This window comes from Nuphar pumila, chromosome 12 (assembly GCF_984573655.1).
Source record: "Nuphar pumila chromosome 12, dmNupPumi1.hap1.1, whole genome shotgun sequence".
Classification (NCBI taxonomy): domain Eukaryota; kingdom Viridiplantae; phylum Streptophyta; class Magnoliopsida; order Nymphaeales; family Nymphaeaceae; genus Nuphar; species Nuphar pumila.
The window spans coordinates 102,795,480-102,809,975 of record NC_143260.1 but is presented as its reverse complement, the minus strand read 5'-3'; the positions used below and the strand labels follow the sequence as shown (position 1 = coordinate 102,809,975).

Below are 14,496 nucleotides of genomic sequence, written 5' to 3'. Positions count from 1 at the left end.
TAACTGAGGTAAAGAATATAGATTATTCTATAGTCATTACTATTTGTCAGCTAGAGAAGATATTTCCTCCAACATTTTTTGACGTTATGGAACATGTGATCATACACTTGCCATATGAACTTAGGGTTGGTGGTTTTGTGCAATATCGGTAGATATACCCATTTGAAAGGTAATTTTTTTTTTCTCTAATCCTATTGAAAATTTATTGTATTACGAGATTATATTGTTGATAGATGCATGTTTGACCTTAAAAAAAAGGTTCAGAATAAAGCAAGAGTGGAGGGTTCAATTTGTGATGAGGCGTACACTTTAGACGAGATTTTAAATTTCTCATCTATGTACTTTGAGCCTCACATTCAAACACGTTATACTTGCCCACCTCGTAATGATGATGAAGAACAAGTTATTGTGACTGACAAACTATCGATATTTAAACTACTTAGGAATGTCTTTGGCAGTTTGCAGTCAAGACTCTTGGAAGATCGAGAGTAAGACGCAACATAAATCTATATCCTTTTTAATTGCTCAGATATCGACTCCTAAATCGAGTAAGTATACATAATATGTTACACTAAGTTCTCTATGTACATGGTTCAGTAATATAATTATTTGTTAAGTGCAGACGATTTGATCTGGAGTTGCGAAGAGAACTTTCTCATCTCACTGATTCAGAATTATAAAAAGAACATGAAAATAAGTTTGTGGCATGGTTGAAAGAGTTGGTAAGGATGATGACATGCATTCTTTCTGTATAAACAATAATATGTTACTTAATTGGTCGTGTTTACAGTCATTGTTTATACTTGTAGGTCTGTCATGATGATGTTAATGACCAAGAAATATGTGATTTACAAAATAGTCCGACCAAAGTTGTGCAATGTTACAACAGATACATCGTAAATGATTATCGATTTCATATAAAAGACTATGGTGTAAACAAGTCAATGATGAATAGTGGCGTGTGTCAAGAGTAACAGTTACAGTGAAAATGAACTTGACTACTATGGTTTTATAGAAGAAATAATGGAGTTGACTTACTTAGGCATAAATAACAGGGTAACTTTATTTAAGTATCATTGGTTTGATCCCACAACAACAAGAGTCGACAAAGCATCAGGCATTGTGGAGGTGAATCATAAATCAAGGTTTGAAACATATGAACCATTCATATTAGCATCGCAAACTCAAAAAGTTTACTATACTTTATATCCGAATACAAGGAAGTTAGATAGAAATGAATGGTGGGCGGTTTGTAAGGTGAAGTCTAAACTACACCCCAAGTATGATCAGTTACAAGAAGGCAAGATTGTTAAAAAGGGTGATTACTATCAATCAGATGATATGTATGACTTCTCTTATGGTCACGATGTCACACATGGTTTGCATGCCACATCTCCATTGTCCAATGACACACGTATGGAAGAATGTGATCCAAATGATATACTAAGTGGGTGAGCGCCCAATGAAGAAAAAAAAGATGAAGAGAAGGAGGGGGAAGAAGAAGAATATGAAAGTCAAACAAGTGATGAGGAAGCATACTCGTGCTAGTGAAATACATTTTGTAATACATACTTTATGTTTGATGTGACTGATTTAAATGATTTGAATGTATTACAATGTTTGATGTGAATGATTTGAATGTATTATAATGTTTGATGTGAATGATTTGCAATGTATTACAATGATTTGAATGTATTGCAATGTTTGAATGTATTACAATGTTTGAATGTATTGCATGGAGTTATTTTTTATTTAATTATGTATCCATGAAGATGTAGAGTTGTGTAACTGATCCAAATAAAATTTTTATTTGTTAGAATATGGTTCGTGGAGGTCACAGGGGTCGAGCACCCAGTGGTAGCCAGTCCCAACCTTCATGTTCACGGGTTGCTTCGATAGGTATATCATTTAACTAATTGTATACTTGATTAGTTTAAATGTGCATTGTGTGAATTTCTAACTCAATTTTCTATAGTTGATGTTTCGCCTGTATATGACCCACCTACACCATCTATTCACGCACGTCACGAGACAATGCTGGATGCAGGGTCTTCTCAGTTTGACACACGATGACTCATTCAAATAATGTATATCGATAGTCGACTGTAAGTATTTCATTGTCACTTATCCAATACTTATTTTATAAATAGTGTATATCGATAGTCGATTGTTAATGTGTATCAATTCATGTGCAACGCGAGGTTTGAGCCACACGAAGACCAGTCGCTCAATGGAAAAAGTACTCGAAGGAGGTGTTGGACAGATTATTGTCCCCATTCATGGTATGCAATCGTTTATCATCACTAATGTGTTTTATATTTAATTTTTTGTTATAGTCATGTGTGTTAACTTTCTGAAAGTATTTATAGGCTTCGCATCACTTCATGACTGCGAACAAGGAGAAGGACGCGAGAGTAGTGTGGCAGAAGGTGACTGCCAATCAATTTGCTAACATGCTACATAATATGAAGACTGCAACAATAAAAACAACTGGTGGGATAGATGATCCACTGCAGTGGAGGGGCTATGATCCTTCTACTATTAGGAGAGATTTTTGGAAGGAACTGTGCGACAAGTGGGTGAGCAATGAATTTCGAAACCACTCAGTAAAGGATGCACAAAACCGAACGAAGATACCTGATGCCCACCTATACACAAGTGGATCTAGGACTTTTGGGAGCCACCAGAAGAAAATGCTAACTCATCAATATATATAATGTTAAATTTATAAGTATTTTTACATACTTTTTAATTATTTTTTTATCATTTAACCTTGCAGGAAGCAGAAAAATGAGGCATTGTGCCTTACAAGGATGTGTTTGTTGAAACATATAAACGTAAGGGCATAGGAGAATTTGTATTAGAGAAGGTGAGAGCGACATCGGTATGTATTTATTGTATTAATAAACATTATAGTATACAAGTTACTATGAATTACATTATCATAAATATTGTAATTCTTAATTCTTAATTTATATTATATCATTACTTTGTAGGAGTCATATGAGTAACAGATGGTAGAGCGATATGGCGAAGACTCCACTCAGCATCCGCCTTTTGATCCTGCAGCATGGGTGACTGCAACCGGCGAACCCAAAAAGGGTCGTGTATTCGGGTTTGGGAGTAACATGAACACCATATCAGTTGTTGCCTCCTGCAGCCAATGCTCTCAGAGTTCTCCTGCCAGCATCAACTTCTACCGTCTGATTGACCCTGCTATGTCTTGGGATGGTGTCTGTCAGCGTCTTGAGGATAAAATACATAACTTTTTATATGAAGCCATTCTCAACCTTGTCCATAATGAGTTATGCAATTTTTTTCGGGACAGGGGAACTTCTTGTGAATTCAACATGAGCTCCGGTGCCCGTTAGGTATAAAGATTCATGTAATTTATTTCATGTCGTTAGATTTCAAACTAGTATATGCATGATTGAACACATATACGCATGATTTCATCACTATAAATTTTTTTGATTGCCTTATAACACATATATGCATGATTGAATCACTATGAAAGTTTTTTGACAACCTTAGAACACATACAAGCATTCTTTCATCACTATGACAACTTTAGAACACATATGAGCATGATATTAGCATATATGAAAGTTTTTTGATTGCCTTATAACACATATATGCATGATTGAATCAATATGAAAGTTTTTTGACAATCTTAAAACACATATATGCATGATTGAATTACTATGAAAGTTTTTTGACTGCCTTAGAACACACATGAGCATGATTGAATCACTATGAAAGTTTTTTTACAACCTTAGAACACATATGAGCATGATATTAACATATATGAAAGTTTTTTCACTGCCATATAACACATATATGCATGATTGAATCAATATGAAAGTTTTTTGACAACCTTAGAACACATATATGCATGATTGAATCACTATGAAAGTTTTTTGACAACCTTAGAACACATATAAGTATGATTTCATCAATATGAAATTGTTTTACTACCTTAGAACACATATGTATGCATGATTGAATCACTATAATTTTTTTTATTGCCTTAGAACACATATATGCATGATTGAATCACTACGAAAGTTTTTTGACAACCTTAGAACACATATAAGCATGATTTCATCACTATGAAAGTTTTTTGACTGCTTTATAACACATATATGCATGATTATGATACATAACACATTTATTTGATAGTCTTATAAACATTATATGCATGCGTGAATCACTGTGACATTTTTTTGACAACCTTAGAACACATATCTGCATTATTAAATCACTATGATTTTTTTTTTGTCAGTCTTAAAACACATATCTGAATTATGTTATTGTCCTTTACTTTATTGCTAGTCTATGTGTTATTCAACCATTTACTTTGATTGCATTAGACTAGGTGCATTGCATATAATTTATTTCATTATATTTTGTTTATCAATACTAACATTTCGGTTCTCTTGTAGGATGCTAGAGATGATCAGCATAGAGAAGCTGATGGAGGCATGGATGGAGGGGCAGATCCAGACAATGAAGAGGATGATGCCCCGAATCTTGGCAAGGATTAGATTCATCTGTTTAATTTGTTTCACGTACTTGTAACTAATTAGAACTTGGCACAGACTGTACTGTAACTTATAACTTGTGTTAAATTTGTTTCACTTGCTTTGTATATGTATTTTTTATGTGTACTTTATTTTTTGTACATAGGTTATAAATTGTATAACGAGAAATTTTTCTCGATATTCATATTTTATTTTATTTTTTATTTTTTTTTAAATTTGCGATGGATTAGTGATGGATATTATCCGTCACTAATATCCGTCGTCAATTTAAATCAATCAATGTTTTGCGACAGAATTTAATCCGTCGCTAATCCCTCGCTCAATTGGCGATGGACATTAGCGACAGATACATATTTGTTGTTAAATTTTAGTGACGGAATACATTCCTTCACAAAACCAAATAAGTCCTTATTTAGTGGCAGGTTAGCGACAAACATTATCCGTCGCTAATTAGCGACGGATAAATTCTGTCGCATTTTAGCGACTAGGATTATGCGATGATCGATTTCTGTCGTTAATCCATCTCTAAACACGTTAGCGACGGATAGCATCCGTTGCTAATCCGTATTTTTCTTGTAGTGAAAATATCTAAATTAATAGAATCAATTCTTTATTAAGAAGATTATATGCAAACAAAATAAAAGCTTAATAACTATTCCAAATAATGTCAAAATATGAATATAAAAGACATATATCGACTCCAAACTAAGTTGAAACAAAAAAACTAATGATATATCATATTCAAAATGTATCAAATTAGATGAGTTCTAGAGTATTATTCTGGGATTCATTTCAATCCGACAAATTTCATGACAAAAGGGCAATATAAAGTACATGAAAAAATGAATTAAAGTTTAGATTACTAAAATGCAATGCATATTAATTCTAAGTTTATCAATATCTTTAAATGTTTAATTGAATATATAATATTTACTGTTTAAAAACATTTAGATGGATTGGGTATGAAGCGGGATCGAGTCAGGTCTGTTCAAGTATATAGTCGGATCAAATACAGGTCAGTTTAGGTTCAGGTGTATAATCGGTTTGAGTACATAATCGGGTCAGGTTCAGTTTTAAAATATGGCGAACCATTTGTGTCCAAGTACATAATAGGGTCGGGTCTGTTCGAGTTGAGGTCTTCATTTACAATACCCAAGTCCCAACCCATTTCACTATAAATTCATAATTTGGACCCGACTCAAACCCACGAGTCACCAAATATCAATCCAGGTCCGATATAATCAGTTCGGGAGATCGGGTTGGGTATACCCGGCCCAGTTACACCCCTACTCACTGCATACATATATGACTCTAGACATTTCCACTTCATGAACATTTGAATCCTAAACCGTATATGCACGTATAAGCACAATCCATACCACCCTTATATATTTGCATAAATGTCAAGACCACCTTCAAATTGTCTATAATCATGATGTAAATTGAGATGGCGCAATTTACGATAAAACACAGTTAAGAAAGGCAAAGAAAAGTAAGAAACCGGGAAAGAACTAAAAAAGTAGGAAACAACTCACTTGAATATTCTCAAATGAACTTCTACTCTTAACTGTGTCAACTACATAGGGCTATCATCTTTTATAGATGAGGTCTTCCTACAAATAAACTATCTAACTTGATAAACTCCTAAAAGGATAAAACTCATCTTAATTATCATAATCTAATTAAATATGAGTATCAGATCCAAGATCCGTTATAAAATAATTTGAATACTAAAATATCTAAACTAAATAATATGAATTTCAAATGATACAATAGATTGTGTGGATGTGGATATGGTCGCTCTATTCTCTCTCGATTGGAGAAGACTTGTCCTCAAATCTTGATATCTCTTCATCTTTTTTCAGTTGCGCTCTAGTAGCATGAAATAATAAATTGCTAGAACTCCTGAAAGGCATAGATCCACTACCATTGTTGTGGTCCAATCTGAAGAATGTTCAAGCACATGCATAATGAAGATCAGATCATCTAATGACTGGAGCTCGTAACCAAGTAGATCTTCATATAGAACATGGGTCAAACCAAAAAGATCCATCTTAAGGTGCACTTGGGTCCAATTAGAACCAATCACATCCATGTAGGTGATGGTAGGTCCAAGGTCAAATGGACAGGATGGGCTTTTAAGGTGGGTTAGTTTTAGAGACGGTTTGGGTTGAATGGACCCGTGATGCTTTAATGGAGTACTGGGGTTTGTTTGGACCCGTTTAAGTGGGTTTTGAATAAGGTTTGGGTCAAATTGATTGGCTTAGGTAGGTTTCAAGTCGGGTTTAGGCTTATATTAAGGTTAAAAGGATCAAATGAGTCTTGAATATGATAATTTGAACTAAATTCAAAAGATTTGACCGATTCTAGAGGTGAGACCCTCGGGACCCGACCCACACCATATGGAACTATGGCATTATGGGTCAAAAGTTCTTGAATCATACCACACACCACTTCTTATCTTACAGAAAGAAAGAAGTTATCAAGTCACATTACATCATGGCAAGATCGAGGTCTTGCTCCTGGTTGAATCCTTGAATAAATCTGAAACCTAGCGGGATTGATCCCTTAACCATTCGATCAAACGAATCGAGGTGAACCGTCTTCTGTTACTCTGACATGATCCTCCCTCAAAGTTCACAATCAAGTGATAGATGAGGCGAGCAAACCTATAGTTCTGATATCATTTGATGTAAACCCATATGGTTTGATTTCATGATAAAATGTTTCATTACCTTACTCCTATGCATGAAAACCAAAGAAAAGCAAGAAATTGAGAAAAAAACTAAAAAAACAAGAAATAACTCATTTAATATTCTTAAAGCAACTTCACTCTCAACTGTGTCAACTACATAGAGCTTTCATCATTTTATAGATGAGGTCTTTCAAATTTCAATCCAAATAAACTGCCTAAATTGATAAATTCTTAAAAAAATAAAACTCATCTTAATTATCTTAATTTAATTAAATATGAGTATTGGATCCAAGTTTCATTACAAAATGATCTGAATACTAAAATATCTAAACTAAATAATATGGATCTCAAATAATCCTGTGTGGATCTAAATATGGTCACTCGGCTCCTGCATCAAATCGACAATCTACTATAAAAGAATCACCCAAGCACACACTAATATTTAATAACATGCACACGCAAGACTCTCTCAGTCATCACATCAGTTTCTACATATTCATTGTCTTGGGACTCGTTCATGAATATCCTTCAGCATCATAGACACGTGTCTCATGTCAGGTCGATCATCTATGGCTTCAACGGCACAGAGCAAGCCCACCTGTATGACTGAAACCGGCATCTCCTTCTTCAAGCCACTTTCATTCATCAGCAACTCTGTGTCTACAATATCAAAAACTTGGTCAGGGAAAGCTCTGGCCACCCATTTCTGTAGGTTCAATCCTTCTCTGAACATATCATCTGTTGGCCTTTTCCCAGTAAACATCTCCAGCAGCAGCACTCCATAGCTATAAACATCTCCTTTTGTAGATACTCCAACCCCTTGGCCATATTCTGCACATGTAAGGCATAGTGAAAAGTCAGAGTCTTTCATGCCCTTAAGTGTGTTTTTATGATGAGGAACACTCGCCGAGACTTGAGCCCAGTTTTTGGGTATGGTATCAGGTCCTGACCGGGGTCTAATCTAGTTTAATATAAGAAAAACCATACCCGGACCCAATAAAAACTACATGAACCAGACTCGGTAAAACTATATCTTTTTATCATTTTTACATTGAAAATTTACGGGTCTTAATCGGAAGTCAGGTCAGGTTGGGGTCTGGTATAAAATTTCACAGACTATACCCGGGTCCATGTATTAATCAGACCTTCAGATCCAGATGCGGGTTTTCATGGGGTCTTCTTATTTATCACAAAACCCAAAGCCTATAGGGTTTGGTTTGAGTAGGGTACGGGTAAACCCGACCCGTTGACACCCCTAAAGGCGAGCCTGACATTTTAGGGACGATGAAAGGGACCTTACAAAAACAAAGTGATTATCAACTTGGATATTGCGTCAGTGTGAAAACAAACAAGTCAAAATTGACAAAAATTGGATACTACACCCAAGTGGCTGGGCCCCAGCAGTGAGTGAGAAACTAAATTAGATCTCAATTACAAAACCAGCGAAGTCTCCCATAGTTTCTGATGACTGCACTCAAATAACATTAAAACATTAAAAATAGTAGTATAAACCAAGCTAAGGTAGTCAAATGACCAAATCAGAAAGCTACCATTCAGTGAATTTTGACAGTTGACACTGTGTGCGTGTGTTTCAAGAGAGAGAGAGAGAGAGAGAGAGAGAGAGAGAGGAACCTGGAGGGATATAACCAATAGAGCCTTTCAATCCAATGGTGCTGCTGCTCGTATGACCATGAGATTCTGCAGCATCGGGCAACAGCCTTGCAAGCCCAAAGTCCCCCACATGAGCGACCATATCCTCATCCATAAGAACATTACTAGGCTTAAGATCACAATGAACTACTGGGTTATCACAATCATGATGCAGATACTCCATTGCACTTGCTACATCTACTGCTATCTCAATTCTATGCCTAAAATCTAACCATTTCAAACCCCCACTTGATTTATTGTGGAGCCATTGCTCCAAACTACCATTTGACATGAATTGCAGAACCAGAGCTTTGAATTCATTGCTTGAACATGCAGTCAAGATCTTCACCAAGTTCCGGTGTCGAACATTGCGCAAAGCTTGGCATTCAAGCAAGAAACTTTTGGTGGCTCCATGCTGTCCCATGTTGAACACCTTAACAGCAACAAGACTTCGATCTCCCATGTGTCCTCTGTAAACAGATCCAAAACTCCCCTCACCAATCAAGTTTTCAGAGTTAAAGTCACTTGTAGCTTTTCTGAGGTCAAAATATGAATACAATCTATGGGGACCTTCAAATGAAATTATCACATCTGAATGAGATTGAGTGGCTTTCTTTCTTTTCCAGATTAGTATGAATGCAATGAATAAACATAACAAAATGAGGGATGCACCAGTAGCAATCAGCACAATAATCAGCTTGATGTTGGAACCATGGGAATGCTTTTTAGGACTAGTGCAGTCAGGCAGCTTCAATTGTGGGACACCCCCACAGAGCTTGTCATTTCCCATGAGAGAGACTGCAGTCAGGTTCCTAAAGATGCCTTCATTAGGCACTTCTCCTTGGAGATCATTCATGGATAAGTTTAAAAATTCCAGAAATTTGAGAGACTTTAGTGAAGTTGGGATATTGCCAGATAATTTGTTAGAGGAGAGGTCAATGTATTCAATGCCCTTCAAGTTACCAAGAGAACTAGGAATTGGGCCTTGTAGCACATTATTGGCCATGCCTAGATACTGCAGATTATCACAGTATGCTATTGAATCAGGAATACTTCCAGTTAAGCGATTCACAGACAAATCTATCTGTGAAATAGCCTTCAGCTTCCCAATTTCTATAGGTACAACCCCACTTAGAGAGTTCCATGAAAGATTCAACACTTGTCCAATCCCGGGTATGTCAAGAATTTCTCTTGGTATATCCCCACTGAGCTTGTTGACTGAAAGATCCAGCCATTGGAGGCTCTTGCATTTACCAAGAGCCGATGGTATTTTTCCAGTCAAGTTATTTTGGCTCAAGTCAAGTTGAAAAAGTAAAGTCAGATTGCTTAGTGAGCCTGGTATCGATCCATAAACCATATTTCTGTCCATGAAAAATTCCTGCAGATAGGAAAGCTTGCCAATTGAATCCGGAATACTTCCAGAGAAGGAATTGTACTCCAAAGATAACATTGTGAGGCTACCCAAGTTGCCTATTTCCTCTGGTATGCTTCCCTCCAACTCATTCCGTGAAAAGACTAGGTATGACAACTGACTGGAGAGATTGCCAATGGATGAAGGAAGCTTACCAGTTAACCGATTATCGGCTACAGAGAAGACTCGAAGCTCAGTTGAATTCGCCAATGATGTGATGAAATCCATTCCGTTCTGGCCATCACTAACAAACTGATTAATCTCCAAGTTTAAAATCTGAAGCCTAGGCAAATTACCGAGCAAGGGAATTTGCCCACTGAAACTATTTGTGGACAAATCAAGACGTTTGAGCATGGAAGCATTCGATAGAGAAGTTGGTATCGATCCTTCGAGCAAGTTGCCGCCCACAAAAAGAGTATTCAAATTTGATAAAGCAGAGAAGAGATTGGTAGGGAGTTTCCCAGAGATTGAGTTTTTTGCAATCGACAATTCCATCAAAGCAGAAAGATTAAATATTGAAGATTGAATCTCTCCTGTTATGTTATTTGCACTGACCTGTAACTTCAACACGTTCTGCAGACGGCCTAATTCTTCTGGCAAAGGTCCTTGTATGTTGTTCTTAAACAGGATCAAATTCTCAATCAAGGAAAGGTTGCCAAATGAAGGAGGAATCGCACCGGTGAGAAAATTATCACCTAAACTAAGATTCCGGATTTCGGAAAGGCCTCCCAATTGGCTCGGAATTAGTCCTTCAAGTCTATTACTGGAGAGATCAAGAGCTAAGAGACCCGAACAGACACCAAGTGATGAAGGAATGCTTCCTTGGATGAGATTAGTACTCAAATTAAGCATGCGCAATTGAACCAAATTGCCGAGCTCTCGAGGAATGTATCCATGAAAGCTGTTGTTTTGAAGCTCTAGAACTTTAAGTAAGGAGAGATTACCAACCTGGGGAGTGATGGAGCCCTCAAGGTTGAGATCAGAGAGATCAATGGCTACAACCCTCTGTTCCTTGTAGTTGCAGACCACTCCCTTCCAAGTGCAGAAGGAAGAACTTGTATTCCATGTAGACAGGACCAAATATGGATCATTGGTTATGTAAGATTTGAAGGAGAGAAGAGAGGCATAGTCTGTGAGATTGTTGAATGTCTGAAGCACCATGGAATGGGCTTGGTATAATGAAGAGCAGAGGAGAAAGAAGAGGATAATTGGCACAATGGTGATGTGGGTAGCCATTGTTTCTGTTGTTAGCAAGGAGAAGGAAGAATTTATATCTTATAAGATTTTGGCCTTTTCTCCTCAATTGGAGAAATCTTCCAAGAGAGTTATGAAGCAAAACCAGACTTTGTACAAATTAGTTGAAATAAAAGGAAAGGAGTTTTTAATTGACGATGTTTGAATTCTCTTTTGAACTCTTGCAATGTCCACCTGTTCTAAGTTTTTTTTAATCACCTATTGTCAAACAACTCGGGCTAAAAGCTTTCACATGTAAGAGTCCTTTGGCAGACATAATCTTCTAGTGCATTTAAACAAAAAGGGGTGACTTGTGAATGCTACCAAGTTAATAGAATGTCTCAAGTTCGAAACCCACAGGTGGCGTCTGATGCTGCAAGGTACTCCTCGTTGTGCAGGGGAGACCTGCAGGGTTTTACCAACCGAAGCCATCCAATGTGCAGTCTGTGATGGTTTTTTCCCCTTTGATTATCCAAAAAAAAAAAAAATAGAGTTAAAGTCCCCGTTTGAATGATGGCTGACAAAAACTGAATTTCTAAAACCAGGTTTTCAACAAATCTAGTTTGAGAATACTTGGTTTTCTTCGTGTTTGGATGACAATTGGTCTTTGGTAATCAAAAACTAAGTTTCGAGTATCAACCAAATGGGGCCTAAGTAATGTATTTGATTGGTTTGGCATGATGGTTTTTGCCAATTGATCTTAGGTTCAATTGTAAGTTGTGATTTCTATAGAAAAACGCAGCATTTGTCAAGATGCGCAACATGGAGAGGCTAGTTGTGGATGTTGACCTGCATTAGCCCCAAACCATCCATCTCTCTGATGAACGGTAAACAATTGTCCGGTCTCTGCATCATATCCAAACCCTTCTTCACTCACGACATGAAATCCATTGATCATTGCTTGATGCATATTTACCCTAAAAATGTGTATGAAATAATCCGGTCAGCCGGGTCGGGTGGGATATGGCGGAAAAAATTGTATCCCAAACCCACCAGCATGTCACATGGGTCAGGTTTAGACAATCTGAATATTATTCAGATCAGAATTTTACATGGTCATACCCAAGCATTTGAGTTTGGGTCACATCGGGTATCTGGGTCACATCGGGTATCTGGTTAGGATTGGGTCATACCGAAATCATTGACAACCCCTAGTTGTGCTACAAGGGAGTTGGGATGAAGAGATCTTTGGCTGTTTTAGCATAGGCTGCCAATGTCCCTGTCGCGAGCTCAAGGTTATTTAGTGATTTGTATTTCAAACGGATGTCAATGTCACAGGGACACGCTATAAAGAGTCCTGTCTTTTATGAAATATATCTATGATATATTTAGACATCAGTTGTTATTTTCTAATAGCTTTAGTAGTACATCTGATAATAAATATATTTTTGCATTTAAAACATCAAATATTTTTTTATAAATTAAAAACAATTGTTATTTTCGGACGCTTTATTTTTCAAGAAGGTTGCATATTAATTCTCATTTCAGTCGATATCGAACCTGTATCCGTGTCCATGTACATGCTATAGAAATATGGATCACCAGTTGTAGAAGAAGCAAGCAGCTTGAAAAAATGGTCTCAGTTCACTCATTTTTTAATTCAATCGAGCCTAAATTTAACCTAGACGTCAACAACAAAAAGATCCTGAAAAATCAAAACAACCTTCTTAAGGACATGCCACCACCATTGATGGATGAAATCAGGAGGAGAGGGGTTGCACTTATCGGGGGAGGGATATAAGTAGGGGGTGTCAACGGGTCGGGTTTGACCACTTTTACCAAACCGTATAGGGTTAGAGTTTGGTGATACATGAGAAGGCCTCATTACAATCCAGGTCAGACCCAAAGGGTTTGATTAATATATGGAGTGAGGTATGGTTCTTAAAATTTAATACCAGACCCCGGCCCGACCCAAGTTTTGATTAAGATCTACAATTTTCAACATAAAAATGATAAAAATATTAATTTATCGGGTTTGGTTTATGTAATCCTTATAAGATCCAGGTATGTTTTCTCTTATGGTGGGTCTGATTAGACTTGGATTCAGACCCAGTACCATAATCTCAAGTTAGGTTTGAGTCTGATTCCACATGGTCTAAACCTAACCTAACCTGTTGACACCCTTAGATAGATGGTGAAAGGCTGACATAAAGGAAGAAAAAGAAAGGTGATGCAGAGCATCCTGAAGATCCACGCATTGAAGGCAAGTTGGATCCATATCCAACTCATCAGACCCGATCCGGGATGCGATCCATGGCAGATCCAATCATGCAGGACTATCTGGGTCTAATTGGATCTCTGCATACCCAGATCCACTTTGAATATCATGTTCCAATTTCTGGGATATTTTGTTTGTTTCTCAAAAATTGTATTTCTATGTTTGATTCCATTTTGTATGTTCGGAATCATTTAGTCTTTTATATATTTTATTTATGTTTTTTTTTAGGTGTCAGATTTTACGGATCCGGATAGTTCTACTGCTCTGTAGGATTTTTTTGTGGCACTAGAGGGTGTACGGGGTAATTAAGTAGTTTTATTTTTATTTATTTATAATTTTGATGTTGGATCCAAAGTAATGTGTATAAAAATCCAGTTTGAGTATTGGATCTTGTAACCAGATCCACTACCACCACCTGAATCCATATTAGTGCCCTAGAGTTGGACCAATATAGACTTGGATCAATGATATTCAAGCTTTCTTTGACTAACCACATCAACCCATCCTCATTGGGCATGATTGAGGTGCCACTCAACTGGTCCAATTAATTTAAAAGGGTATTGTGCCATTGAGCCAACTTGAGGTGCAATGAGAGCTAGAACTTGCTTGAGTTAAGCTCTCTCATTGGCCTGAAGGGAGGCTGCCTCTCACGTGGCCAATGAGAGAACTTTCTCTATTTGTGCTTCTTAAATTCCAACATAAAAATTAGTGAGGGGTCTTTTGTCTAACTTTGAAAGAATTTTGA

The 14,496-nt window shown here is 36.9% G+C and overlaps 1 protein-coding gene across 1 annotated transcript; it reads right to left on the bottom strand.

The window, feature by feature from the left end:
* Window positions 1-7,735: 7,735 nt before the first annotated feature.
* On the bottom strand, window positions 7,736-11,536 carry LOC149821384 (uncharacterized). Its single transcript, XM_089981944.1, has 2 exons — window positions 8,872-11,536; window positions 7,736-8,070 (listed from the first exon to the last, which is right to left on the bottom strand). Exons 1-2 carry the CDS (start codon window positions 11,534-11,536, stop codon window positions 7,736-7,738), a joined length of 3,000 nt encoding a protein of 999 aa, XP_089838070.1.
* Between the last annotated feature and the right edge of the window lie 2,960 nt (window positions 11,537-14,496).